The sequence below is a fragment of the Cricetulus griseus genome, assembly GCF_003668045.3.
Source record: "Cricetulus griseus strain 17A/GY chromosome 1 unlocalized genomic scaffold, alternate assembly CriGri-PICRH-1.0 chr1_1, whole genome shotgun sequence".
Classification (NCBI taxonomy): Eukaryota; Metazoa; Chordata; class Mammalia; order Rodentia; family Cricetidae; genus Cricetulus; species Cricetulus griseus.
The window spans coordinates 152,846,596-152,872,734 of NW_023276807.1; the positions used below are offsets into that span (position 1 = coordinate 152,846,596).

Consider the following 26,139-nt stretch of genomic DNA (forward strand, 5'->3'; position numbering starts at 1 on the left):
TATCTGTGCTGCCCTGGCAAGGGGCAGCGTCAGCTCTTCTACACCATGCTGTCAGGGCTAACTCTACCAAGACCATGTGGTGGCTGGTGGAGTCAACTCCACCTTGGACATCAAGATGGTTTCTGGTCGTAGTATTGACCCCATACAGCTTCATAACCTTCAGTGGTAGTACAGGCTCCAGACATCAACACAGACACCAAATGCCTCAGGACCACGAAACAGACATGGCTGTGGGCACAGCAGGAACCCAGTCATCACCATGGTCTCATGTGACTTTGTAAGGCTCTCACATGGGGTGTTTCTTACTGCCTCATTGCTGTAGCACCTCTAGTTCCACCTCTCTTTGTAGTTCACTGATTGCTTTGCTTCTCTTTCTCTCCCATCTCTCCATGACATATTTGCTTGCTTCTTTCTCTCCCATCTCTTCTCAAATAACACAATTATTGAATGGAATCATACAGTACTTTATTCATCTACCTTTCAGTTTCCCTACTTTACTAAGCATTAGTTCCTGGAGACAAATCTTAAAGTATCTTAAATTCTTATCTCTTGATAGTTCAAAAATGAGTATTTATCTCACTTAGGAATGGTTAATTTCAGAAGGAACAATAGCAAAATGACCCCCAATGTGATTCAAAAGCCATTCAAGAAGAGGGCTACTGAAAGTAATTAATTGTACAGAGTTTTCATCTCAGAAGTGATGCTAATGGATAAAATTGGACCCCAGAGTAGCCATCTGGATTTTGAACAAACCTCAATATTTTCTGCAATAAATTTCACAATATGTTCAGTAAATGACATGAAGAATAAAAATAATTAGTTCTCTAATTTCCCTTGCTTTAAATCCTGTAAAATATGCACTACTGATTAGTTTATTTAAATGTAATATTTCTAAACTAACCCTAAGATGAAAGAGGAGATCCCAACATTAAAAATTTGGATAATTTGGCAATGTTAAAGACATGATATATTAATATCTAAAATAACAACAGATTAAATTGAAGAATTAGAGTTGATGACATGTAGCCTTGGTCTAGAGGGTGTCCTAACCCTGGAGAGAAACCACCTCATTTAAAAACCTATGTCCTAAGAGACAGAAGACCATGTGCAGAGAATCAGAAAGCTATAAGTAACAGAAACTGGAAACATGCCATGTTATAAGGACTCTTAAAATTCTATTCTTTGGTTAACAGAAAGTGGGGTGAAAACTACTGCATGAACCTATCTATAAGAAAGAGAACTAGGAGAGAATTATTGCTTGTTATTGGTAAGTTTGGTCTGTAGGCCATGTAAATACAGAAAAATCATATGCAACATTTTATTTCACTAATCCATGAATGAGCCTTCCCCCCTCTAATTTTAGTGCCAGCCAAAGGAGATTAAGAAGCAAATACCCCCTAGATCTCTGATCTAAACTTAAGTGTTGACTCTTTCATTTTCTTGACATAATCATCTTCAAATTTCTCATACTGGGCTACAGTAAACTGATTCTTCCAATCACCTGAAATGCCTGTAAAAAAAAGAAACACACACACAATGGAGAAAATTTGGGATTACTATTAAATTCCTGTCTAATAGTAATTTGAATGATTAATTTTGAATATGTATATTTAATTTTATTATTTTTATTAGAAAGAAGATTATTTTACATGTTAATTCCAAGTCCCTCTCCCTCCCCTCCTCCCCTGCCCCTCCAACTAATACCCTACCTATCCTATACCCTATCTGCTCCCTAGGGAGGGTGAGGCCCTCCATAGGTGGTCTTCAAAATCTGTCATATGCTTTGGGATAGGGCCTAGGCCAACCCCCTTGTGTCTAGGCTCAGGGAGTGTCCCTCCATGTGGGATGGGCTCCCAGAGTTCATTCCTACACTAGGGATAAGTACTGATCCACTACAAGGGGCCCCATAGATTTCCAAGGTCTCCTCACTGACACCCACATTCAGGGGTTCTGGATCAGTCCCATGCTGGTTTCCTAGATATCAGTCTGGGGACCAAGTGCTCTCCCTTGTTCAAGTCAGCTGTTTCTGTGGGTTTTATCAGCCTGGTATGGACCCTTTGCTCATCAGTCCTCCTTCTCTGCATCTGGATTTCAGTTCAGTTCAAGGTTTAGCTGTGGGTGTCTACTTCTACTTCCACCAGCTGCTGGATGAAGGCTATAGGATGGTATATGAATTAGTCATCAATCTCATTATCAGGAGAGGGTATTTAAGGTATCCTCTCCTCTGTTACTTAGATTGTTAGTTGGTATCATCTTTGTAACTCTCCAGACATTTCCCTAGTGACTGATTTCTCTTTAAATCTATAATGTCTCCCTCTATTATATTATCTCTTATCTTGCTCTCTTCTGTTCTTCCCCCACTCAACCTCCCTGCCCATATATTTAGTTTATAACTTTTCATATGCATCATAACCCCAGCCATATCTACCTCTTAGGCCTAAACCTTCTTAACCTTCCAACTTCTGTAGATTTTTAAAGCATCTTACGTAAAAATAATAATAATAACAATAATTCTAAAGTATCATAAAGAAAGACCAGTGGAGGAAATGCCACCTGAAAATCGCAATGCTAATTCTTGGGCTGTCACTACCCTGGTAACCAAAGGCAAAGGGGACTTCTCAGTCAATTTAAAGCTTTAGGTTACAGGATAAAATGACAACTTATGTGAAAAGCATTATTATCAAGCAAGATTGGAAATTACTGGGCTAAACATAATTAAGCACATTTACTTACTATATACTTTCTGAGCATATATATATATTTCCTTCCCTGACAAAAATCATTTAGAATCTATAAAAATTCTAATTAGAATGAGTCTTGATTGTTTGTTCCTAGACTTTTATCAAAATTTCTTTATCTCAAGAACTTTCCTTATTTTTTATTACTGCTAATAACTCTTCTCTACAACAAGAATGTTTTCCACTTCTATGCATCTTGTGTTGTGTGATTGTCTCACCCAGTAACTTCAAACATATCTTTTTATGTTTTGGACAGTGTAAGTGTAACATGTTTGATGTGCACAGTCTCTGAAAAGAAGTTTCAAAATACAAGGCCAGTTTCCATCATCTATAGCATGATTATATGCATGTCACATGTGTGTGTCCTGCTTTTGGCTTTGGCTTTAAAAAGAGATACAAAAGGACCTGAGGCCAGGAAAATCAAACAAAACTGAAGGAGTCACAATGATCATCACCTAGCAACATGTTGCTTGTATTTAAGCAATGTGATTAAATTACTGACTCCTCAGGGCTGTGGAAATTTTATAGAAAAGTTTATTGTTACGTATGCGGTATTATCTATTATCTATGTATCTCTAATCTCTCTATTGCTATGTCTTTTCTTGAACTATGCCAAAAGGACTTTACTACTCACATTGAGACCACCACTTTTTACAAGTCATTTGTTAATGCAGAGGGTTCATAAAGATATCAGGTGAGCAAAAACAAAATGCAAAATATTATCCTATTTGTTACACTAACTTTGTGAACTCTTCCCGTGTCTTCAGGCAAAGGCAGAGATTCTGCTACTTTGCACTTTTTAAAAAACACTTGGTACTTTGTATAGCCTTGGTAAGTTCAGGCTTTAAAAATACAGCAACATTCAGCAGACTGTTCCATATTCTGTTCATTTGCACAACTGTCTTATATTATGGGGCAAGAATGGTATCTTAAGAACTATAACTATCCCACCCTCTGGATCAAGCCATAGTACAATACATTTTTGTTCAACTAAATCCTACGGGAAAGCATGGCATCATGTGAAATTCTAAGTAAATCTATTGCTATTTTCTACTCATACACACAGACACATATGAACACATGCACAAAATTATATATATATATATATATATATATATATATACAGAACTATATATATATATATATATATATATATATATATAGTTTAAACAAGAGGCTAAATATTAAGCTCAATACTGAGGACATAATGATAACACTGGTGCACAAGATACTGAGCAAACATTTCCCATAATAAGTTTCTCATTACATCTCACAGAAATAATGCAGAATATTACACAGTATTTCTTCTAAAGCTATTGTTTCCTCTACTTTTCAGTTTTTCTCTCTTAAGCATACTTATTTGTTCCTAGTTTCTTAAAATCACACATTAGTGTGATTATTTATATCTTCCACGATGTGATCAGAAACTATACAGAAATGAATTTGTACTCTTCTCACCTTTTCTCATGAATGGAGACACAGCATGGTCCATCTCCTCTTTCTTCATAGTGGTGTAATTTGCATTAGGATTCTCCTTCATTACATTGAAAGAGCTATGGTAGAGAATTTTATTTACAATTTCTTCTGGCATGTCTTTCTCTAGAAACTTTAATAATTTTTGAATTTCATACTTTGGATCCTGAAATATTAAAGGGGAAAAATCGTTTTGGTTAGATTTGGTCACAAAGAAAGGAATGTGTTCCATAAAGTTCTGTTTAAGCTTAACTAGTAGAAGAGATATTCAGAGTTTTATTCTATTTTTACTTTATAAGGCAAAACTCAAACAATTATATTTATGGTTTTATTTTTAAGAAGCAACTAAGCTATCTGAAGACATGAGTGGAAATGTAGAAGTTTATTTCAAAGATATTAGTGTACTTGAATGGATAACAGTAGCAAGATGTGGGAGTTATAATTAATTAGAACTGTCTGCCAGAACTAGAGTTAAAATAAATTAGCCATGCTTATAGAGTAAAAAATTGAGAGTACGTGACAAATAAATTAAATCTTGGCTTTCTTAAAATATACATTGAAATTTCTACTTACTTCTTTCATATCTTCATAAAACAGATAAAGGATACGATAATCATTTCTTTTTTCCCACCAGCCCTTCACATGATCATACCAGGAGCCAAAACCCACTAGAGTTAAAGATAAAATGTAAAATTAAAAACCATTTACATGAAGTAGAAAATAGCTAACTGTGTCTTTAAGTCATGATTATCTGTCCATATACAGTGATTTCTATAGTTAAAGTAAAGGGTCCATAAGGATAATGATATGACACACTTTGATGACCCCTCCCCCACATAGAAGGCCTCACCCTCCCTGGGGAGTGGATGGGGGGTGAGAAGGGGGAGTCGGTAGGGAGCATGGAGGATGGGAAAAAGAGGGAACTGGGGCTGATAGGAAAATAAGATTGTTTCTAAATAAAAATATTATATAATAACTGTCAAACATAAAAAACAAGTATATGAGGTAACTACTTTCTCACTGAGTTTGAAATCTACTTTCAAAAGGAAAAGTGATTTTTGTACAAGGTGAATCATGTCTTCCCAAAAGTCCATATTCTGAAATACCTACCTGTGCTTAGAGAAAAGATTCCTACAGAAGTAACAAAATTAGTTCTAGATACAACCAATGCCCTTACAGGGAAAGGAGTTAACACAGACCCACCACAATGGAAGGCTATGGAAACAATTGTGTGAAGATATAGCCCTGCATAGTTTAAGGGTAAAGGCAGTTTCTCCTTGGATTTGTAGATTCTAAAATTATATATATAATATATATATATATATATATATATATATATATATATATTTGTCACCTAAGCCACTTAATATGATGATTTGATAAATATAACTAAGACCACAAAAATAAGGTTGTAGACTCTGAGTGTTTCAAACAGTAATTAGTGTGGAAGTTCACAGGAGAGGGAATGGTGAATAAATGAGATTACATAAGAGTGAGTTGCAAAAGCTCCGTGAAAGAGTAGAGTGCATTTCATTTTGAGATGCCTTTGGACTTTGGCAGGGACCATAACATTGACACCATGAGCAAATAACAGTTCAAGTGAGGAGAAGTGTTAAATCTCTGCTAGATGTCATCTACACACATCTGCTACCAAGAGGGTGTTTATATGGGAACATGTTTATTAAGAATTTTTCCTGCAGTTCCTATCATGAGTATGAAAAAGGAGAATGTGTTTGCAAAAGAACAGAGTCTAAAGGGATAGTCACTCAGAAGTTTTGAATGATAAAGAAAAGACTCCAAAGAATGGACACAAAATGAAAATAATCCAGAATAGATATTGAGATTTGAAATCACTTAAATAAATTGCCATCAGTCATTCATTACTAATGAAATGACGAAACCCAGAACCAGAAACATATATACCACAAATTATCCAAAAGTTCCCTCAAAGAAGAAATGGCCTTGTAAATGGCCTTTGTCTTTAGTCTCCCTAATGTATTAGTACATGCCTTGGTAAATATTAATTTATAATAAACCTAAGATTCGTATTTTAAGCTTCATGTTGCTCTGAAAAAAATCCTATTAGTTTTTTTTTTTTTTTTTTGGTTTTTCAAGACAGGGTTTCTCTGTGTAGCTTTGGAGCCTATCCTGGCACTCACTCTGGAGACCAGGCTGGCCTCGAACTCACAGATTATCTGCCTGCCTCTGCCTCCTGAGTGCTGGGATTAAAGGCATGTGCCACCAATGCCCGGCTTAGTTTTTAATCATAATTATTTAATCATAATTAAAGGAACAGTTGGACTCACCTTGCCCAGCCATGAATTTATCAAGGAACTCCTCCCAGGTACCAGGCTCTGGGTGAATTTTTGCCATTTGGTAGAAATAATAGTAAGAAACAGCCACATCTTTGGCATTCCGTGCCACATAGACCATCTGTAGAGACAAGTAGAAGGTTGGCATTCATTTTTGTAATTTAATATTTTTGACTATCATTTACATTATCAGGTTTATTTATCCTTTACAGTTTCCAATAATGAATTTTTGCAATTATAGCACACATAGTACATTCACAACTGTATATTGTTTTAATACTCAAAACCTCATCTCCCATTTTTGACACATCTGTGTTCTCTTTAACTTTTTAAAAGATTATCTCTTGAACCATGAAAAATAATTACGTCAGAACTAGAGCATGCACCATGACCACTACATTCTAGTCTCTTTGGTGTGAGAAGGTATTCTTCAGGCTACAGAAAGAAAAACCTGGACACCAACTCAGTCACAAAACCCTGCACCTACAATCTGTCCCCCTGCAGGATTTACTGGGGCAATGGTGGCACAGAATTCATGCCTACCAATGTTTGGTTTAACCTGAGGCCTATGCCCTACATGACTGGATGGTCAGGAACCCAAGACTGGATAGACCAGAGACCTAGGGTAGAAACAAATATGAGCGGCAGATTAAAAATAAAATATCTTGAATGATTCATAATGATATTTTTATATTCATAGATCAGTTTCTTGTCCAGTTGTCATCAGGAAGGCTTCTCCTAGTAGCAGACAGAAGCGGGTGCACAGACCCACAGTCATACATTATACAGAGAGAGAGTCTAAGTTGGAGGTGTTCTCTATCCTAAGAGATCAGGATCCCGTGGAAGAGCAGAAGGAGAGATTGGTTGTAGAAGTCAGAGGGGATGGAGGACATCAGGAGAACATGACCCACTGAATCAACTAAATAGGGCTCAAATGGACTCAAAGAGACTGAAGTAGCAATCACAGGACCTGATTGGATCTGCATCAATTTCTCTGCATATATGCTATGATGGGGAATGTACTGTATATGTTTATCTTATTGATTGTTAAAATATTGTTTGGCCAATGAAACAGGAAGTTAGACAGGACTAGAAATCAAAGAGGACTCTGGGAAATGTAGTAGAGAAGTGCTGATCCAGGTAGGAAGTGACATAGCAAGGAGACTCATATTTAAGCAAAGGAGAAACATGAAGGACCCTCTTTCCCCTCAGCTCCTGCTCCTGCGGCACAATGTGATCCACCAACAAGGAGGGACTCCATTAAGGCGTCCGATAAGATAAGTCTTATAAAATATATAGATTTGTGCTAATTAAGACTGAGCTAACAGATGAAAAGTCCTAGTCATTGGCCAAGCAGCTTTGAACCTAATACAAGTTTCTGTGTATTCATTTGGGCCTAACTCGGGCAGGCGGCTGGCGTAAAGCACACAAGTGGCGATGGGGCTCAGGCAGCTTTTGGCGGAAAGATTTATTGTAACATGCTATGGCTGTTAGCTTGGTGTTTTGTGGGACTCTAATTGTGGGAGCCAGTGAGCCTCTGACTCTTTTGCCTGCTATTGTGACTCCTTTCCTCCTATTTGGTTGCTTTGTCCAGACATGGTATGAGGATTTTTGCTTGTCTATTGTATCTTGTTTTGTCCTGTTTTGGTTGTTGTCTCTTGAAGATCTGCTCTTTTCTGGGGATGAACTGGAGGGGGGGTGGATCTAGAGGAAAGAAGAGTTGAAGAGAGTCTAGGGGAAAAGGAGGGAGGGGAATCTGTGATAGAGATGTATTCTTTGAGAGAAGAATCTACTTTCAATTTTAAAACAATGAAAGTTTGGAAAAAACTACATTAAATATTAAGTTAAGCAAGTAGCTTATATATTCTTAAATTTAGAACATTCATATATATAGCATATTTAAATTGACAATTAAAATATATTAAACATACATAAAGGGATAGGAGACAGACAAAAGAGGGTATGGATGACAATAATCGGAATGCATATATACAAGTATGAAATTGTCAAAAACCAAAATTAATAAAATGAAATAAAACACTTTAAGCTGAAAAATATCTGAACTCTCATTGAGGAAAAACCATTACTAGGGAAATTTAGAGCTAGAAAAAGATTAAAATTCCTTATTGTTACATAGCTTTGGTATGTAACAATATGCATGGGATTAGTTTTCTATTATCAAATTTTTTAAGATCTGCATGAATGAAGAATTATTGCTCAATGAAAATTACTCTGGGCATGACAAGATAGCTCAAAGAATAAAGACACTTGTATTCAAGAATGATGATTTAATTTTTTCCCCCAGAATCCACATGATGACAGAGCTAACTGAGTCCCACAAGTTGTCTTCTGACCTCCTTGGAGGTAGGAAGAGATACAGAAAGAGAGGGGGCCAGAGAGACAGAGAGTGACAGAGAGAGTGACTGAGACAGAGAGACAGAGACACACAGAGAGAGACAGAGAGAGAGAGAGGGAATGAAAGAGAGAATATGACAGATCTGCCATGAGTCCTAGGAATTTCTTTTAAGGAGCCCATCTACTGGGCCTCCTCAGTATTAGTTGACTATGGCAATTAGCCCAAAGAATCTAGCAATAACATCCATAGCCTTTTTGCAAAATGTATTTGACTTAGTTTAGTATAGAGAGGATGATTTGAGGATGTCTCCACAAACTCCTAAAAGCAAACTATGCCTCCTTCTGGGACTTTTTTTTAATTCTCACTACTAAAATGTCTGTTTCTCTGTTTCTGTCTCTGTCTCTGTCTCTCTGTCTCACTCTGTCTCTGTCTCTTTCTCTCTCTTTTTGTGTGTATGTATTGAGAAGAAGGAATCCATTATGTAAAATGAGACAAAAGAAGAGATAACTCAGGGAAGATATCCAAGTACTCCATAAGCCATAACAAAGGTCCTAACTTAGTCAATAAGAAATCAGAAAATCAACCCCTGGGTATCCACTGATGTGACTAAAATGAAATGGTTTGCCCATATTTCATGTTAATGAAAGCATAGAGCAACTTAGTTAACCCTGCACATCACTACTTCAAGTAGTATTTTAAAATATCTACTAAACAAATGAGTGAGCATGTTAAGTTTTAACAATTCTATCCCTAAATATGCAGCCAAGAAAAAATGTGCACACATTCATGAAAAGACAGAAATATGCACAGCAACACTATTTCTATTACTGACAATGGGTAGCAACTCAACCATCTATCAATAGTACTATTCATAAATAAGCTATGAACTGGTCACATGGATATGACACTGTATGTTATTGGTCTTCAGATTTTAATGTGAATAAAATTTAAATGTGCACTTGTTAAAATGTGGAATTTTGGTCTTCATTCACACAATTGGTGACATCAAAATATCTGAATAAAACCTGAAAATTGCATGTATAGGGAGCTGGTTGGCTGCTTTCTGTAAAACAACAGAACACATAAACTTACACAATAGGAACAGCTTTCACATGTGTCTTGAGAGAAATGATGGCAAACTTACATTATACACAGTTTATAATTACAGGGAAAACAAGCAAAGTTACTAACAGTGAAAACACAAAAATTGGAACTCAATTTTGGGGATGATGCAATACTTTGACTGGGTTTCAAGTGTATGCTCATTTCTTAAATAATCATGAAGCTATTTACTTAGTGTGCTTGTATTTCTCCCCAAATGTTATGCTTGAAAAATTTATTAAAATACAATCATAAAATGTATGCATCTGTATAATTATATATCACTTATAATTAGTACAATAGTATTTATACATTATACTGGATTGCTTCTAGACTTATCATCTGCAAATAATATCTGTTTATAAATATTTAATTATTCATTTATAGAATTACATATAACTGTCAATTCATATATTTCAATGAATCTGTTCCAGTAATATTTGATCATAAATAATTTAAATGTAGTTGAATGACAGGTGAAATGACAGAACATGAGGGATCAGGAAGACTGAGTCAGGGGAAGAATAGAGGCAAGCAATAAAAAAGATACCTTAATAAAGAGGAGCCATTATAGGTTTAAAGAGAAATCTGGTACTGGAGAAATTTCCAGAGATTCACAAGGATGACCACAACTAAGAATCTAAGCAATAGTGGAGAAGCTACCTTAAATGTCCTTCCCCTATAATGAGATGGATGACTACTTTATATGCCATCCTAGAGCCTCATCCAGTGACTGATGGAAGCAGAAGCAGACACCCACAGCTAAACACTGAGCTGAACTCCTGGAATCCAGTTGTAGAGAGGGAGGAGGGACAAGCAAAGGGATCAAGACCATGCTGGAGAAACCCACAGAAACAGCTGACCTGATCAAGTGGGAACACACAGACCCCAGTCATAAAACTGGGGAACCAGCATTGGACTGAACCAAACCTTCTGTATGTGGGTGTCAATTCAGAGCCTGGGCAGACTATGAGACTTCTGACAGAAGAAGCAGTATTTATCCCTATTGCACAAATGGACTTTGGGAGCCCATTCCCCATGGAGGGCTACTCTCTCATACAGACTTTGATGATTCCCCCATGGAAGGCTTCACCCTCACTAGTGAGTGGGATGGGGGTTGGTGGGGGCATAAGAGGAAGGAAGGTAGAGGGAACTGAGATTGACATGTAAAATAAGATTATTTCTAAATAAAAATTACAAAGAAAAAAAGTAAAAAAAAATGAGAGAAAATCTGACAGTGATTCAGACATAGTGTTCATCCCTTTCATCATAATTTGTGTCTAGTATTGTCATGTTGACCCTTGACTATAACTGCCATTCTATTATTTTGTAATGACTCATCTAACATTCAAAATACCTTACTTTGTAATTAAAAACTTAATACATACCAGTAACATTATACAGACTGAGCAGGTTGTATATGTTGAAGAATATATACATATACATGTACATGTATGTATACACACATATTTATATGTTGATATATATGTCATATATATGTCACACACACATTTATGTCAACAATTAAAGGGAAAAAGCCATGAATTTGAATGACAGCAAGAGGGAGAAGTATGTGGGTGTGGTTAGAGGGAGGAAATGGAAGATGGAAATGATGTAATCATATTCTATTCTCAAAAAAAAAAAAAACAACAGGTCATGAATTTGAGGGAAAGTTAGGGAGCAAAGGAGGATTTATAGTGAGAAGTGGGTAGGGTAAAATGATGCAAATTATAGTACTCAAGTATGAAGTTCTAAAAATAAACCTTAAAATAAATGTTTAAAAATCAAATCATCAATAATCTTAGAAAAATAAATTTCGGAACCTTTGGCTCCTTGTCATAATTTAAAAAGAAACAAAAAGAAATGAAAATACAGAGGTTTATTTTTCACTTGCTACCTTGCAGTCATTTTTCCAAAATGAGGAAGGAAGAAGTTGAACAGGTAGGTGAGTTTTCACCAGTCGAGGAGAATGCATGTTTTTCAACAGTTCAACACCTGCAAGCATGCACATTAACAAATTGTTATAAGTGTGGAATCACATGGTTACTTTCAATTTATCCTAAGACTTCCAATCATTGATGGCTTGGTAATGTTGTTTTTCTGTTTTGTTGGCTATAAGGAAGGCTCTACAGATTCCCATGTTCCTAAAATGTCAAAGAATACATACTATGCAGAGAAGGATGAGTGAAGAGCACAGGGGTCCAGACCAGGCTGGTGAAAACAACAGAAACAGCTGATCTGAACATCCAGGAACTCTTGCTCCCCAGACTGGGAAGGAAGCCTGTTTCTGTGAGGAAACCTCAGAAATCTATGGGACCTCCTGTAGAAGTTCAGTACTTATCCTTAGCATAGCTGTGGACTTTGGGAGCCCATTCCATATAGAGGAATACTCCCTGAGCCAAGACACACGGGGTGGGCCTAGGCCCTATCCCAAAGGATAGGATAGACACTGATGACAACCTATGGAAGGCCTCACCATCCATGGGGAGCAGAAAGGATATGTGATAGATAGGGTTTTAGTTGGGGGGCGTGGTAGGGAAGGAAGGGTGAGAGAAGGGAACTGGGATTGTCATGTAAAACAATCCTGTTTCTAATTCAAATAAAAAAGTTGGAAAATAATAATAAAAAAAATCATAGCTAACTGGAATATTTTACTCTCGATAAGTACAATTGTATAATGATCTTCACAGTTGTCTGTAAAACAGTTCTTTATTTGTGTCATTTTGATGGAGCAGAGACCAGTTGTGAAATAGTTTCTAGATTCTCTCTTCATTCTTTTATCTTATTTACAATATGAAAATATTTCAAAGTCCTTGTTAAGCTCCCTCATGTTCAAACTCTATAATAGAATCATGTCATAATATTCATTTCCATTTTTTCAAGATTTAAAATAATGCAAAGCATTGTATTCCCATATTTTGCTTTGAGTTTATATATATAATATATATTCTTTTCTATTATATGAATATCATATATAAACTAAGTAGTCACATAAAATTTTGTTGAATGAAATATTGAATTTCCTTTATGTACTATGACACACTAGTTAAATGATAAAGTCTTCCACATATTAAGAGATTTAAGCTAGATCAAGATCTCTCATACATAGATTTTATTATTTTTGAAGAAATGGGGTCTAACAAAATTCTAACTCCTTTAGACAGTGATTTTTTTACTTTCTACTTTTTTTGCAGATTTTTTATTTGAATTAGAAACATAGCAATTTTAGAGTGCTTGTTCTTTTTGTATTATTGTTGTTCTTGACTGCTTCACAGATATGTAGAACACAGGTGACTTTATTCCTATAACAGAAAGGAATACTCAGGGCAAATACCATTTGACAATCCAGGAATTATAAGCTCCATGAAAGGAACTCGTTTGTAGATTGCATCCCGTTTACACTTTTCTGCATCCCCATTGTTATAGATCAAATCCAATATTTCACTGATCCAGGTTGTCCCTAAGGGGAAAATGGAAGAAATTAAATGTCTCTGCTAAAAATTACCTGAGAAAGTCAAGAGAGGCAGAGGTGTTTTCTAACATCTGAAACAAACAAACAAGCAAACAAAATGTGGTTTTTATTTCTACTTCCTTTCTTTCTGCTACTCCTTCTCAGGAAAATCTCTCTTTTTGTGTTTATTTGGGTTTTCTTTTGGTTTTTCAAGATAGGATATAGCCTGTATAGGCGTTGTTGTCCTGAAACTGGTTCTGCAGACCAGGCTGGCCTCAAACTCAGATATCAATCTGCCATTGCCCTCAGAGTGCTGGGGTCAAAGGAATGAACCACTATAATCTCATCTATGGGGATATAGATTTTATTGCATAAAATCTAACTTAATAGCTTTAAAAAGTAGATAAAACAAAGGTGTGGAAGAGACAGTGTACAAGTAATAGCACACTCCCTTCCTCTCATCAATAGTCCTTGTTTAGAATGGTGTGACTTGAGTCAAAATATTCTAAAACACATTTGAGTTGGCTCCTGAGTAGACTGGGCAGAGGAAATAGTCAACTTTGATGAAATTATCAGTTCATATACTTCCTATCAATATAAAAAATATTATAGCTTAGAATTAAAACGAAAGTCAGATAAAGATGATCAACATATAGTGGGGGGGGTATGAAAACAGAATACGGAGAACTTTTGCCTTTAATAATCATGATGCTATATACAACAATAGGACCCATTTGAGCTCGGTACAGTGATTCACTGACAAGTATGATAGTGTTCCACTAGTCCTTTGAAAAATGTACCAAAATCAAATCAGAACATAGTCTATTCAATTGCCTAAATCCTTTGATTATCAGGTGAGTTGGGGGCATTTGTACTGAAAGAATATGATAGGAAAGAAAAAAATACCTTCTTATCTGTTACCATAATAGTAACTGAAGCACTGAAATATCTTCTTTGGTTAATCTATGTATATAACACTTTAATGAATGAAACATGAATGTCTGCACTAAAAGACAAGTATCTTTAAGCAAGCATGAGTATGGATCATAATCTAACTGCCTAGAGTAAATAAATTAAAAGTTATTACCAGATTTGGGATAGGTCGAGATCAAAAGATCATCAGGTCGGGCCTCAAATGACTCCACTTGGGACCACTGCTCAGCAATGCTCCAGAAGAGAGGAATACCGTGAACATCCACTAACTCCCTCCTGAAGATATCCAGCTTCTTATCCATTGGGAGAGACTAGGTTTTAACAAAGGATAGTATGAATCAACTTTAAAATATTACTGATTCCCAGAAGCAGACAGGGTCTGAGTTGATGTCTGTGGCTCCTGTTACCAGAAAGGGCTGTGCAGATGCCAGGAGTCTACACAGCCAGCTGAGGCCATATTGGTGTCCAAGGGCCTTGTTGCTGCCTGGGCCATACTGATCTGGATGGCCTGCGCTGCCACTGGGACCATAATGATGTTCAGGCTTGAGTTGTTGCCCAGGGTCATGTCTTGGTCTGTGTTTCTGCTCCTGCTAGGGTCTGTGATGATGTCGGTGTCCTGTGTTGCCACAAGGGGTCATAGTAATCATTCATGTTGAAAACAAAGGCAATGCTGAGCCAGCCCTGCCCCTCATTGGACCTGGAATAGCTGGTTCTGTCCCTCACTAGACACTGTAGCAGAAGAGCTGACCCTGATCTCCATGAGAGAACTGAGCCATGAACTCAGGAGAGATGGTCCCATCCCTCACCATCTAAAGGCCTAGGAGAGCCGGTTCTGCCCCTAGCCTAATATGGGTGGTCCAGTGGCCTAGACCAACCGGCTCCGTTACATTTTGGACCTTGGGTTGGCCCACCCTAACAGCTACCCCATCTATGACCTGCTGGAGTACATGAAGGAACTCATCCCGCTGAATGGTAACTTCAGTATCTCCACGACTTAGAGCAACAGCAAGATATTCAAGAGGAGTTCAGGAGGGCCCAGTAATGATGGTTTGCCAGAGGCCAGAGGTCTTGAACCAGACCAATGACTCATTGCAATAAACATTTTGATGCTGGGTCTGATGAGACAAAACGGTCCTAACACACCACAGTACCCAATGCCTCTAAGATGAATAAAGAGGAATTAGAAAGATGGAGAAGAGACGTGAGAGTTTTTCTTTTGGTTTTAATTTGATTTGGGTGGGTGGGGTTGGGGGGATGCAGCAGACATGAGAGGAGGATATAGAGGGACTGATATGTCAGTGCACTTAGGTTGTATGGTGTGAAATGTCTAAAGAATCAATAAAGAATTACATTATAAATTATAAAAATGTTACTAATTTAATTATAATATAATTTCTCAAACTTCAGAGACATGAACTCAGTTCATTTGTGTTACAATCAAGATAAGAAAATGAATTGAATGAATAGATAAAGTATTGACATTTATTTCCATTTATATTGTTCATACACAACATAATATTACCACACCTCATTTGTGTATCAGTAGCATGTGCCAAAGCAAAGATTTCAAGATGTATGGTAAAGTTACTAGACTTGAAATTAGGAGAAGACTTTCAGTTGTTGGTCTATCAGTTCATTGCAACTTCTGAAATGACAAAGCCCTCCTTATATTAAAAATCAAATGCAGCCTAAATTATAATGTTCTTCCTTTAAATTTCAAGATAAACTGGTAAGTTGTTTTAATTATATATGGCAGGATACAAATTAAGAGGAAATGTATGGATGGTAGGCAAGATTTAGCAGAGGAAATAGAGATCATAAGTAAGACACAAATGGGCATGCCATAATTCACAGGGAAAAGCTCATGAGGTCTCATCACTACACAAAGAACTATAGGCAAGTGAATAAAACTGGGAGTGAGAGGTGGCCATCCCTTGGAAAGAGCACACTAATTCTTTTTTGTCTAATGGCAACTGGTCAACCCTGAAAACACATATTCAAGTAACATTATATGGACTCAACCATGTCTATATAAGGATATGTATGTATGTGCAAATAACTATATGCATTCAATCACAATTGATGAAAAGAGAGGCCATGAATTTGAAGGACAGCAGAGAGGGGTTTAAGGCAGGGTTTAAAGGTAGGAAAGGGAAAGGAGAAATGTTGTAATTAAAACAAAATAGTAAAGATAACAAAACAAAGGATAAAAAATAAATAAGCTTGAAGTTAGACAATTCTTGAGGATATATTACATATCTTCCACTAAAATCCTTTGAGTCACTAGCTTTGATGACCCCATGTTATTTTATATTTTCAGCAAGGTTATAGATAAAGGCACTTCTGTTTATCTCTTACCTGTTCTGGGTTAGGGGATAACTTGAAATATACCTTTAATTGTACTCCAGAATCCACTTACTTCAATGTTTAGCATGAGCTGAGGGATTCTTTAACTTCCTCTAAAAATCTAGCTTTAAAGTTTTAGCAAAACTGAGACTTTGTGTTGAGCAGTTAAAAAGATTCATAACAATCAGTATCAACTACTTCCCAAGACAATTCAAAGTCACATAGAAGTCTCTGATCACAGTCAGTAGATAAAAAAAACCCTAGCTGTATCTGTATCTGTGAATTTTACATTAGCAGAATCAAACACCTGTGCATTGTAGATGTTTACAGGTAGTTTCCTTCAATTATATCATAAACAATATAGTATATCAACTATTTGTATAACATTTATATATTAGGCATTATACGTAATACAGATGTGATTCAAGCTTTTGACAGGATACAAGCAAGATATACACAACTACTGAGCCATTATGCAAAGAACCTAAACTTCTGAAGGTTTGAATCTTGGGATCTGGGAAATAATTCATCTTGGATGTTAAGAGATTATGTTTGAATTGCTAATTTTTACTCTCTCAAATCCATCCTTCACTGACATCAACTGAATATATGTCTTTAAGGTATATGGTCCAAAGTGTTGAATAATTTGTTTCCAGTTAAATGTTTCACAGTATGACATTTCAAAAAAAGGTAAGTTATATGAAACAACTCAGTCTTATAACACAGAAAACATAAATCTACGTGTTGGGACCTGGATTTTGTTTCCCAAACAACACTATATTTTCTTCCTGACAACAAATAAAGATCTGTCTAGAATGGTACTCACACAGGAAGACAAAACATAGTGTTAAGAGCTGTGCAGCCTCATCTTAGATCAGCATATGGAAGCCTGTCAAATTGGTCTTTAGGAGGCAAGACCCATGGAGGATGGTCTCTCACTTGGCAAGGACCAGTGGACTTAGATGAATTCATGCAGCTTTCAGGCTATTTTCTCTGTCATTATATTATTGGTTCTTTGGAAATTATTTAGTTTTACTTTGGAGATCAGTCTGGAAGTTTCCTAAAGTACTAGAAACAGAACTGTCATATGAGCCAGCTAAACTACAAAGGACATTTAATTCAGAATCCTACTACAGAGATATTTACACATCTACATTTGCAGCTGCTGTAAACACAATAGCTAAAAAATTGAATCAATCTAAATTTTCATCAACAGATTAATGAATGGGGAAAATGTGGCACATATATACATTGATATATTACTCAGCTGTATAGAAAAATGAAATTTGCAGGAAAGGGGATGCAAATGGAAAAAAATCATACTGAAGATGTGACTTAGGCCCAGAAACATAAAACTATATGTTCTCTTTCATAAATTAATCCTAACTTCAAATATTTTGTTTGAGTGCTTAATTTGGAACACATGGAAAAACCAGGAAACTAAAAACATAAATCAATCAATAAAAAGGAGTTTGAACAGATTTACTCTGCATGGTGGACAATGTTGCTCCTAGAAAACAAGTTATTAAATGAAAAAAATTGTAGCAAGGTATGAAATACCTACTTATATTTTATTGGTCACATAGGCCTCAGACAACAAGAGGTACTACCTTGTTTTTGGTCACTCACCATACAAGCATGGCAGGACCTCATTGCTGAAGATAGCACCCATGTTTACTACATGATATATAGAATTCAGTACCAACTGAATGGGGAAAGTTACTCCTTATTGATTGGTTTTAATGAGGGTGGAAGGGGCTAAAAAAGCTTTTGGGTGAGAAAAGACATTATGGTCTTAATTAGCATGGTACCTTGAATGCTGCAATACTGACTTGCCAGGGAAGCTGTACCAGTGATGCAATGGTGGCATGACTGTATTTATATGACCAGATCAGATTTGAGGTTGTGCCACAGGAAAGAATTTCATGCACAGTACTGTAATTCTGCTTCAAAAGGATCTGGCAGGAGAGGTCATAAGCCCCAGGATAGAACCTGATACTGTAATTTTGATAAATGGTTATGTTTTCAAAGTGCTTTATAGTTATCTGTTTACACCCAAACACTGAGGCTGTAGTCAATTTTGGTCAAAAGTCAGTGGAGAGATGTATAACTAATTCAAGTGCTAAGAATTCTCAAGCTTAATGGGGCATCTGTATTAACTCTCTACCCTCAAGACCTAAGGAACATCACTAAAGAGAAGGCAGAATAAATGTAATAGCCAGAGGATAGGGAGGAGAGCTGATGAATATCTTCTGTACATAACATGGCTGCCTATCATACTCATGAACTCTCAGCACCTGGGGCTACCTACACAAGATCTGAATAATATCAAGCCAAGCAAAGATTCAGTATAAATGGAGTAGATAATCTTCAGACTTTGCCCCTTACCAGGAGCTGTTAGAAATTATAGTTGCTGGAGGAGGAGGAATAACTCATCTTTGAAGAAATGGATACTTGTAGCATGACCATGGTCCACTGAATAATTCCACACCCATACACTTGTGGGCAGCACTAACTGACTTAGAAGTTTACAAAAAATAAATAAAGAGAAAAGATATGAGACTGTGAGAAGGATTTGTTGTGGGTGTAGAGGATGTACTAAAGTGGAAATGGGGTAGATATGATCTTATTTCAGCTTCTACATGTGTGAAATTCTCAATAATAAAAAATAAACTCTAAGTTAAAACACTATTTTCAAGCAAATGCCAGGTAGTATTCTCAGTCCCTTTCATAAAGGATTTTATATTCTTAATGATCATATGAAACTAACAATGCATAATCAGAACTTTTTAAAGGGCATATTGTGTATTCTTTAATTCACACAAGAATCTTACGTGTCAAGTACAATTGTACCATTTTATCTACAGAGGAAAATAACAATGAGAAACTTTAAAGTCTACTCCAGAATTTTCTTTCAGCAAGTGGCAGAATTTGGTTTAGATCAAGATAGTTTGACTGTAGGTCCTGTAGTGTTAACTATTTTAAAGTTGTATTATAAGACTTGAAACAATAAATAATATACAAGATACAATAAAAGAAACACCAAGTTATGCCAAGGTGCTGGCAAGGAATAATACAGGAGAAGTGGCATGAGTTTCCTTTAAGGATCCAGGAAAGAATATGCTAGCTCAAAAGAGTTAGCACTACTGTTTTATTTCCTGTATTCCATAATATTGAGCTTCACATTTATAAGTATTAAATACAACATAGCAAAGAGCATATGAAATAATTAAGAAAATGTAAGCCTATTAATGATTTTTAAACACTTGCATTCTCTCAATACCTATATAGTCCACCTGATTATATAAAAGTAAGATTCCCCCTGAAGTTATTTCTTAGTGAATACTGAAATATTGTAAATAGTTTAGATACTGCTCTTTGTATCTTGTAGAATATCTGTGCTTTGGTCAGTATCTGACAATCACAGATCAAACAGCAAGATGCTTAGATCCCCAAAACTATGATTTATAATTCTTGGATCTTTGAAATCTTATGTATAAATTTAAGATTCCATATTTGCAGGATCTACTTCTTTAAAACTCACAGCCAACATATTCTTGGAAGAAATCCAGTGAAATATGGCTTACCTTTAAATCCTGAGAGCTTTAAATGAATTGCCTCAGATGAAGAGTCAGAGCCAAAAAACTGTTAAAAGGATGATTCCCATGGATAGTACACAGTTTAATACGAGAAAGAAATTAAGCTGTTGTAAGCTCAGAAAGTGTTGAAAGATGTTGTTTTCCCTAAGGCCTCTTCGCTGTTTTTCTGCTTTAAAAATGTCCCTTGAATATAACTTCCCCAGGGTGATAATTATAAGACTTTAGAAATATCTCAATGTTTTGCACATTGATAACAGTCACTACTACTCAATTATTAACTATAGACTGGGTTTTCCAATCTACTGGTGAGCTAAATAAGCAGTGTGAAAGCTGAAGACATTTTGTGCCTTAGATGTTTAAGTGAATATCAAACTCATGACAATCAATACATTATTCTCCTAGAAAGTGATATCTTGGTAGCTAACAAGTCCTTTGCACAGAACAAGTATTTATCAGTCATTGTTTCCATACAGTGGGAAACTTAAAATAATGAGAGAGATGGTATGTCTAAGTCTCTCTGAGAATAATGTAAGACTTGAGGAGGCAGTTGTGTCTGGTTCTTCCACAAACTAACAGTATTATCCTGAGCTAAATTTTTTCATATTTCTGATCTGTATTACATGTCAAAACAGAAAATATTAAAAGTGACTACTCAAATTTGTTTAATGTCTAACTATATGCTCTTAGGAAAGCTAATGTTCTTTGAATACCAGATTACATGTTTTTATAAATCATAGAAGCAGAAACAATAAAATCATGAACACTTGGTCAGAATACTCATATTTTTAGAAGATTTAATAAGAGGGCAACTAATTAAAATGCTAGCTAAGTTATAAAAGCTCAGTAATGACATTTATGAAAATTAGTTTACATAAATGTAAATTAAGACAGTCATCACCCTGACTCTTACATAACATTTAGTAGTTCATCACTGTGTAAAAATGACAGTTATCCTGTTATGACAACTATTTTTCTACATGTTAGAAAAAAATCAATGTTTCTTCTACAAAATTTTATTAAAATATCCTAAGTAAAATCATGATCACTTCTATTATATTAGTTCCTTTTCTTTCTTTCTTTCTTTCTTGCTTGCTTGCTTGCTTGCTTGCTTGCTTGCTTTTTTTTTTTTTTTCTTCGAGACAGGGTTTCTCTGTGTAGCTTTGGCGCCTGTCCTGGCACTGGCTCTGTAGACCAGGCTCACAGAGATCCGCTTGCCTCTGCCTCCCGAGTGTTGGGATTAAAGGCATGCGCCACTAGCCACTATTTCCTTTTCTATTAGGAAATCCAGAGACTAATCAGGTCATACTCATACTCCAAAAACCTGTAATCCTCAGAATTCAAAAATCTAAAGGAAATGGACAATTTTCTGGATGGATTTTACTTACCAAAATTAAATCAAGAACAGATAACTTAAATAGACCTATAACCCCTAATGAAATAGAAGCAGTCATCAAAAGTCTCCCAACCAAAAAAAAAAAAAAAGCCCAGGGCCAGACGGCTCCTAATGTGGGAAATTACCAATACATAACCAGGTAAAAATACAAGGGAATTTAATAGGAAAAAGCCTTACTTACAGAGCGACCTAGCCAGCAGCAGTCTGTACAGCAAGCTGAAAATGAAAATTAAAGCAGCCTGCCACCTCACTTTACATCACTCAGACTTTGCCCTTTCAAGTGTGGTCAGACATACGTGTTGGCATGGCTACAGCATCCCCTACAGGCTCCAGTGCAGAATTCTACCAAAAATTCAAGAAACAGAAAATACCAATTCTCCTCAAAGTATTCTACACAATATAAGCAGAAGGGTCATTACCAAACTCTTTTCATGAGGCTTCAATAAACTTGATACTCAAGCCACACAAAGACACAACTAATAAAGAGAACTACAGACCAATATCCCTCATAAACACTGATGCAAAGATACTCAATAAAATACTGGCAAATCGAATCCAAGAAAAGGAGAGCTCTAATTCAAATAATTTTTTAAAAGAAAGAAAGAAAGAAAGAAAGAAAGAAAGAAAGAAAGAAAGAGAAAATGAATTGTGAAAAAAGAATTGACTTGAGTTGGGAAAGTTGTAACGGGAAACTGGAACGCTAGTAGAGAAAAATAATATAGGACATGTAAATAACAGGTATTGAAACACAGAGAGAATTAATTCCGTGTGTTCTACATCCCAATGGGCCATAATATTTTATGGCATATTTCAAAGAGATCTAAAAATCCCATAGAAAAATAAGGAAAAAGTAAACATTGTCTCCATAATTGGATGAGGGCATAAACCATGCAGATATCAAAATAAAAGATTTCATTTTATGTCTATAAATAATTAATACATATTTCATTAATAATGACACATTAATTGAAAAGCATTATCAAATTTGATTGGTATAAAATACAAAGATATGTCAAGGCAAGAGCTAGACCAAAAGTGAGTATTATTCTTTTTTATGAAATGACACAGTCTACTGTTTGAATATATCTCATCTCCATTTACTATTTTTCTGTCATGCTAACATTTGAGACAGTTCCCATGTGTGTATATCTGTAGCCTTCACTCCTGGCTTATGATAAGCTGGCAGATATTTTCATTCATGTGACACCAATCTATGGGTCTCAGCAAATTTCTTTTTTTCTTTTTATTATTTTTTATATTTTTATTAAATGTATTATTCTAAGACTACTTTTTTCCCAAGAGATTATTTTTATCAATTCAAATTAGAAACAAGCTTGCTTCACATGTCAATCCCTTCTCCCTCTTCCTCCCCTACCCCCCCATCTCCCACCAGCCTCCCACGTCATTCCCCCTCTGTTCCCCAGGGAGGATAAGGCCCTCCATGGGGGTTCCCCAAAGTCTGTCATATCATCCTGGGCAGGGTCTAGGCCCTCCCCCATGTGTTCAGGCTGAAGAGCATCCTTCAATGTGGGATGGGCTCCCAAAGTCCTTTCTTATGCCAGGGGTAAATAGTGATCCACTACCAGGGGTCCCATAGAGTGCTGAGTCCTCCTCATTGACATCCACAGGAGCCATTATAGGTTTGAGGAGAGATCTGGAACTAGGGAGATTTCCAGAGATCTACAAGGATGACACCAACTGACAATCTAGGCAATGGTGGAGAGGCTACCGTAAATGCTCTTCCCCTATAATGAGACTGATGACTGCCTTGTATGCCATCCTAGAGCTCTCATCCAAAGGCTGATGGAAGCAGAGGCAGACACCCACAGCTAAACACTGAACTGAACTCTGGAACCCAGTTGCAGAAAGGGAGGAGTGAAGAGCAAAGAGGTCGGGACCAGGCTGGTGAAGCCCACAGAAATAGCTGACCTGAACAAGGGGGAGCGCATGGACCCCAGACTGATGTCTGGCAGGCCAGTACGGGACTGACTCAGTGAATTTCTTAATTAAGGTTGCTGTTGCTGTGATAAAGCACCAGGGCCAAAAGCAACTTGGGTAGGTGTGGTGATATTTTGTTTGTGCTGAAGATCAGAGGATGGAGCTAGCCACTAATTAACCATAGATCCCTGGCAGTGGTGGTACATACCTTTAATCCTATCACTTGGGAGGTGAAAGCAGGAAGATCAGGAGTTCAAGGCCACACTGGGCTACATGAGATTTAACCAGTCTAAAAGAGAAACAGCTCTCACCTTTAATCCCAGCACTAGCAAGGTGGAGACAGGCAGTGATATGGCTGGGTGGTGAGAGGAATATAAGGCAAAGGACACAGGAGCTCAGCCCCTTTCAGTCTGAGGATTTTGCAGATGTAAGAACTTTAGTGGCTGGCTGCTTTACTTCTCTGATTTTTCAGCTTTTACCTCCTAATATCTGACTTCAGGCTTTTATTATTAAGACCAATTAGATTTTTGAAAGAGTGAGGAAACAACTTATCTTACAGCCTGTAGTCTATCACTGGAGGAAGTTGGAGCAGGTACTCAAGGCAGAAACCTGGAGACAGAAACTAATGCAGAGTATGTAGAGAAGTGCTGCTTACTGGCTTACTCTTTATGGCCTATGCAGGCTGCTTTCTAGGAGCACTCAGGACCACCAGCCCAAGGGTGGCACAGCCTACATGAGGAGTAAGGCTTTCAATCAAAGCGCACCACAGGTTGGCCCACAGTCCAGTCCACTGGGGTATGTTCTCTTAATTGAGTTTCCTCTTCACAGGTAAGTCTATTTTGTCATCTTGACAAACAACTACAAAAGCAACCAGGTGAGTGAGCTATACTACTCCCTTTAAGGAGAATCTCAAGGAGACCATTTGTTCATGGTTACTTTCCTGTACATGTTAAGCATTTCCCACAATTTAGAGCCATAAATAATCCAAATATGGGAAAATTAAACAAAATTACTTTCAATCTTTTTGTTTCAATTTTCTTTTTAGCTGTATCAGAAAACCACAGTTTAAGTTTTGGTAGGTAGACAAATGCTGATAGTCACCACATTGCTGTTTAGTAATTAAAGGACTTATAAGTAAATATGATTTACATTTCCATTGTATATATTCATAAAAGTTGGTGTGTTGATAAATAGTTTATAATTACTTACTTTATAATTATTCCAGCCTGTCCAGTCTTCTCTGCTTGACTTCTACTCTGTATTAGTCTAATTATTCTACATTTAATTCTTTGCCCAGAATTCAATAAAATGAAAAACATGCACTATAAATAATAAAACTGGTGTTCAATTTATCAGAAAAAAGAATTGCCTTGTGTAAACACTTGTGCTTACAACAGTCTGAAACATGGATATTTTGATGGAACAGAAAACTTTACATTTTGTTAAAGGCTTTTGAAAGCAATTTCTAAGCAACATTTGAACTTAGTTTCAAAGGCTCTTTTAGAATTAACTGTGTCAGTTTGTAGACAATAAGACTAAATTGCTCTCAGTTTAAAAACAAAGATAAATTTGCTAACATCTTGGGAGAATGTGACTAGAGAGAAGGTTCAGTGGTTCAAAATACTTGTCACTCTTGCACAGGGTTCAGGTTCACTGCCCAGCATCCATGTGGCAGTTCACAAACATCTGTAACTGCTAGTACAGGGGATCCATCTTCTGGCCTCTGGCCATTAGGCACATGCTTGGCACACAGACATAGATGTAGACAAAAATCATCATACACGTTAAATAGATAAATTACATATATAAAATATATATATATACATATATATATACATATATATATATGTATATATGAAGTAGACTATCATGGGAGAAGACTTATGATGATCAAAAACAGAAATGAGCCCTTTTTAAAAATTACATAAAATATCTTTGGTATCTGGAAATGTAGATATTACATGACAGTACTAAATGTATTTAAAATAATATTATCCCACCATCTTGATGCTAAGTTGAAAATGCAGTGATTAAAACTTCATGGCATCTAATAAATGCCAATATCTGACATATTTACAATCCATCAAAAATGGAATGTAATTTCAGACAATTATCAGAACACTGGTTTCATATTTTCAAATGTACCAATTTTTGTATAGCTGAAGAAAATAATTAAAAAATGGTTAACTGTGGAACAATTGTCCACAGCCAAAAATTTATGATTATTAACTCTAAAACACACATTGATTCACTACACTTGTTTTACTTTCTCATATTTTTGTTTTAAAATGCATCTAACCTCTTGCATTTATTCAAACAATAAACATCACCACCACTACATCACATGTCTATTCATCTACCATAACATTGTTGTTCTGTGCAAACTTGTTACTATAGCACTTTGGTATTAAACTGAAGCCAGAGTAGTAAAAAGGCCATTGTAAAAGGAGAACCCTTACAACAGCAGCAGCAAGGAGGGGAACTTAAAATAGGAATATC

At 36.3% G+C, this 26,139-nt stretch overlaps 1 protein-coding gene across 1 annotated transcript; it reads right to left on the reverse strand.

The window, feature by feature from the left end:
* Nucleotides 1–448: 448 nt before the first annotated feature.
* LOC100763252 (sulfotransferase 1 family member D1) lies at nt 449–21,916 on the reverse strand. The gene is made up of 8 exons (XM_027389268.2): nt 21,884–21,916; nt 14,519–14,675; nt 13,315–13,440; nt 11,878–11,975; nt 6,518–6,644; nt 4,785–4,879; nt 4,197–4,377; nt 449–1,510 (listed from the first exon to the last, which is right to left on the reverse strand). Exons 2-8 carry the CDS (start codon nt 14,664–14,666, stop codon nt 1,398–1,400), a joined length of 888 nt encoding a protein of 295 aa, XP_027245069.1. The 5' UTR covers nt 14,667–14,675; nt 21,884–21,916; the 3' UTR covers nt 449–1,397.
* Nucleotides 21,917–26,139: the final 4,223 nt, after the last annotated feature.

What these genes read in the sequence shown, in the direction of transcription:
- LOC100763252 (XM_027389268.2), bottom strand. Translation starts at nt 14,666, where the DNA reads ATGGATAAGAAGCTGGATATCTTCAGGAGGGAGTTAGTGGATGTTCAC. An exon ending in TTTGGAAAAATGACTGCAAG is followed by an intron (nt 6,645 to 11,877) that starts GTAGCAAGTGAA and finishes TTGTCTCTACAG; the next exon opens with ATGGTCTATGTGGCACGGAA. An exon ending in GTCTCCATTCATGAGAAAAG is followed by an intron (nt 1,511 to 4,196) that starts GTGAGAAGAGTA and finishes TTTTTTTTACAG; the next exon opens with GCATTTCAGGTGATTGGAAG.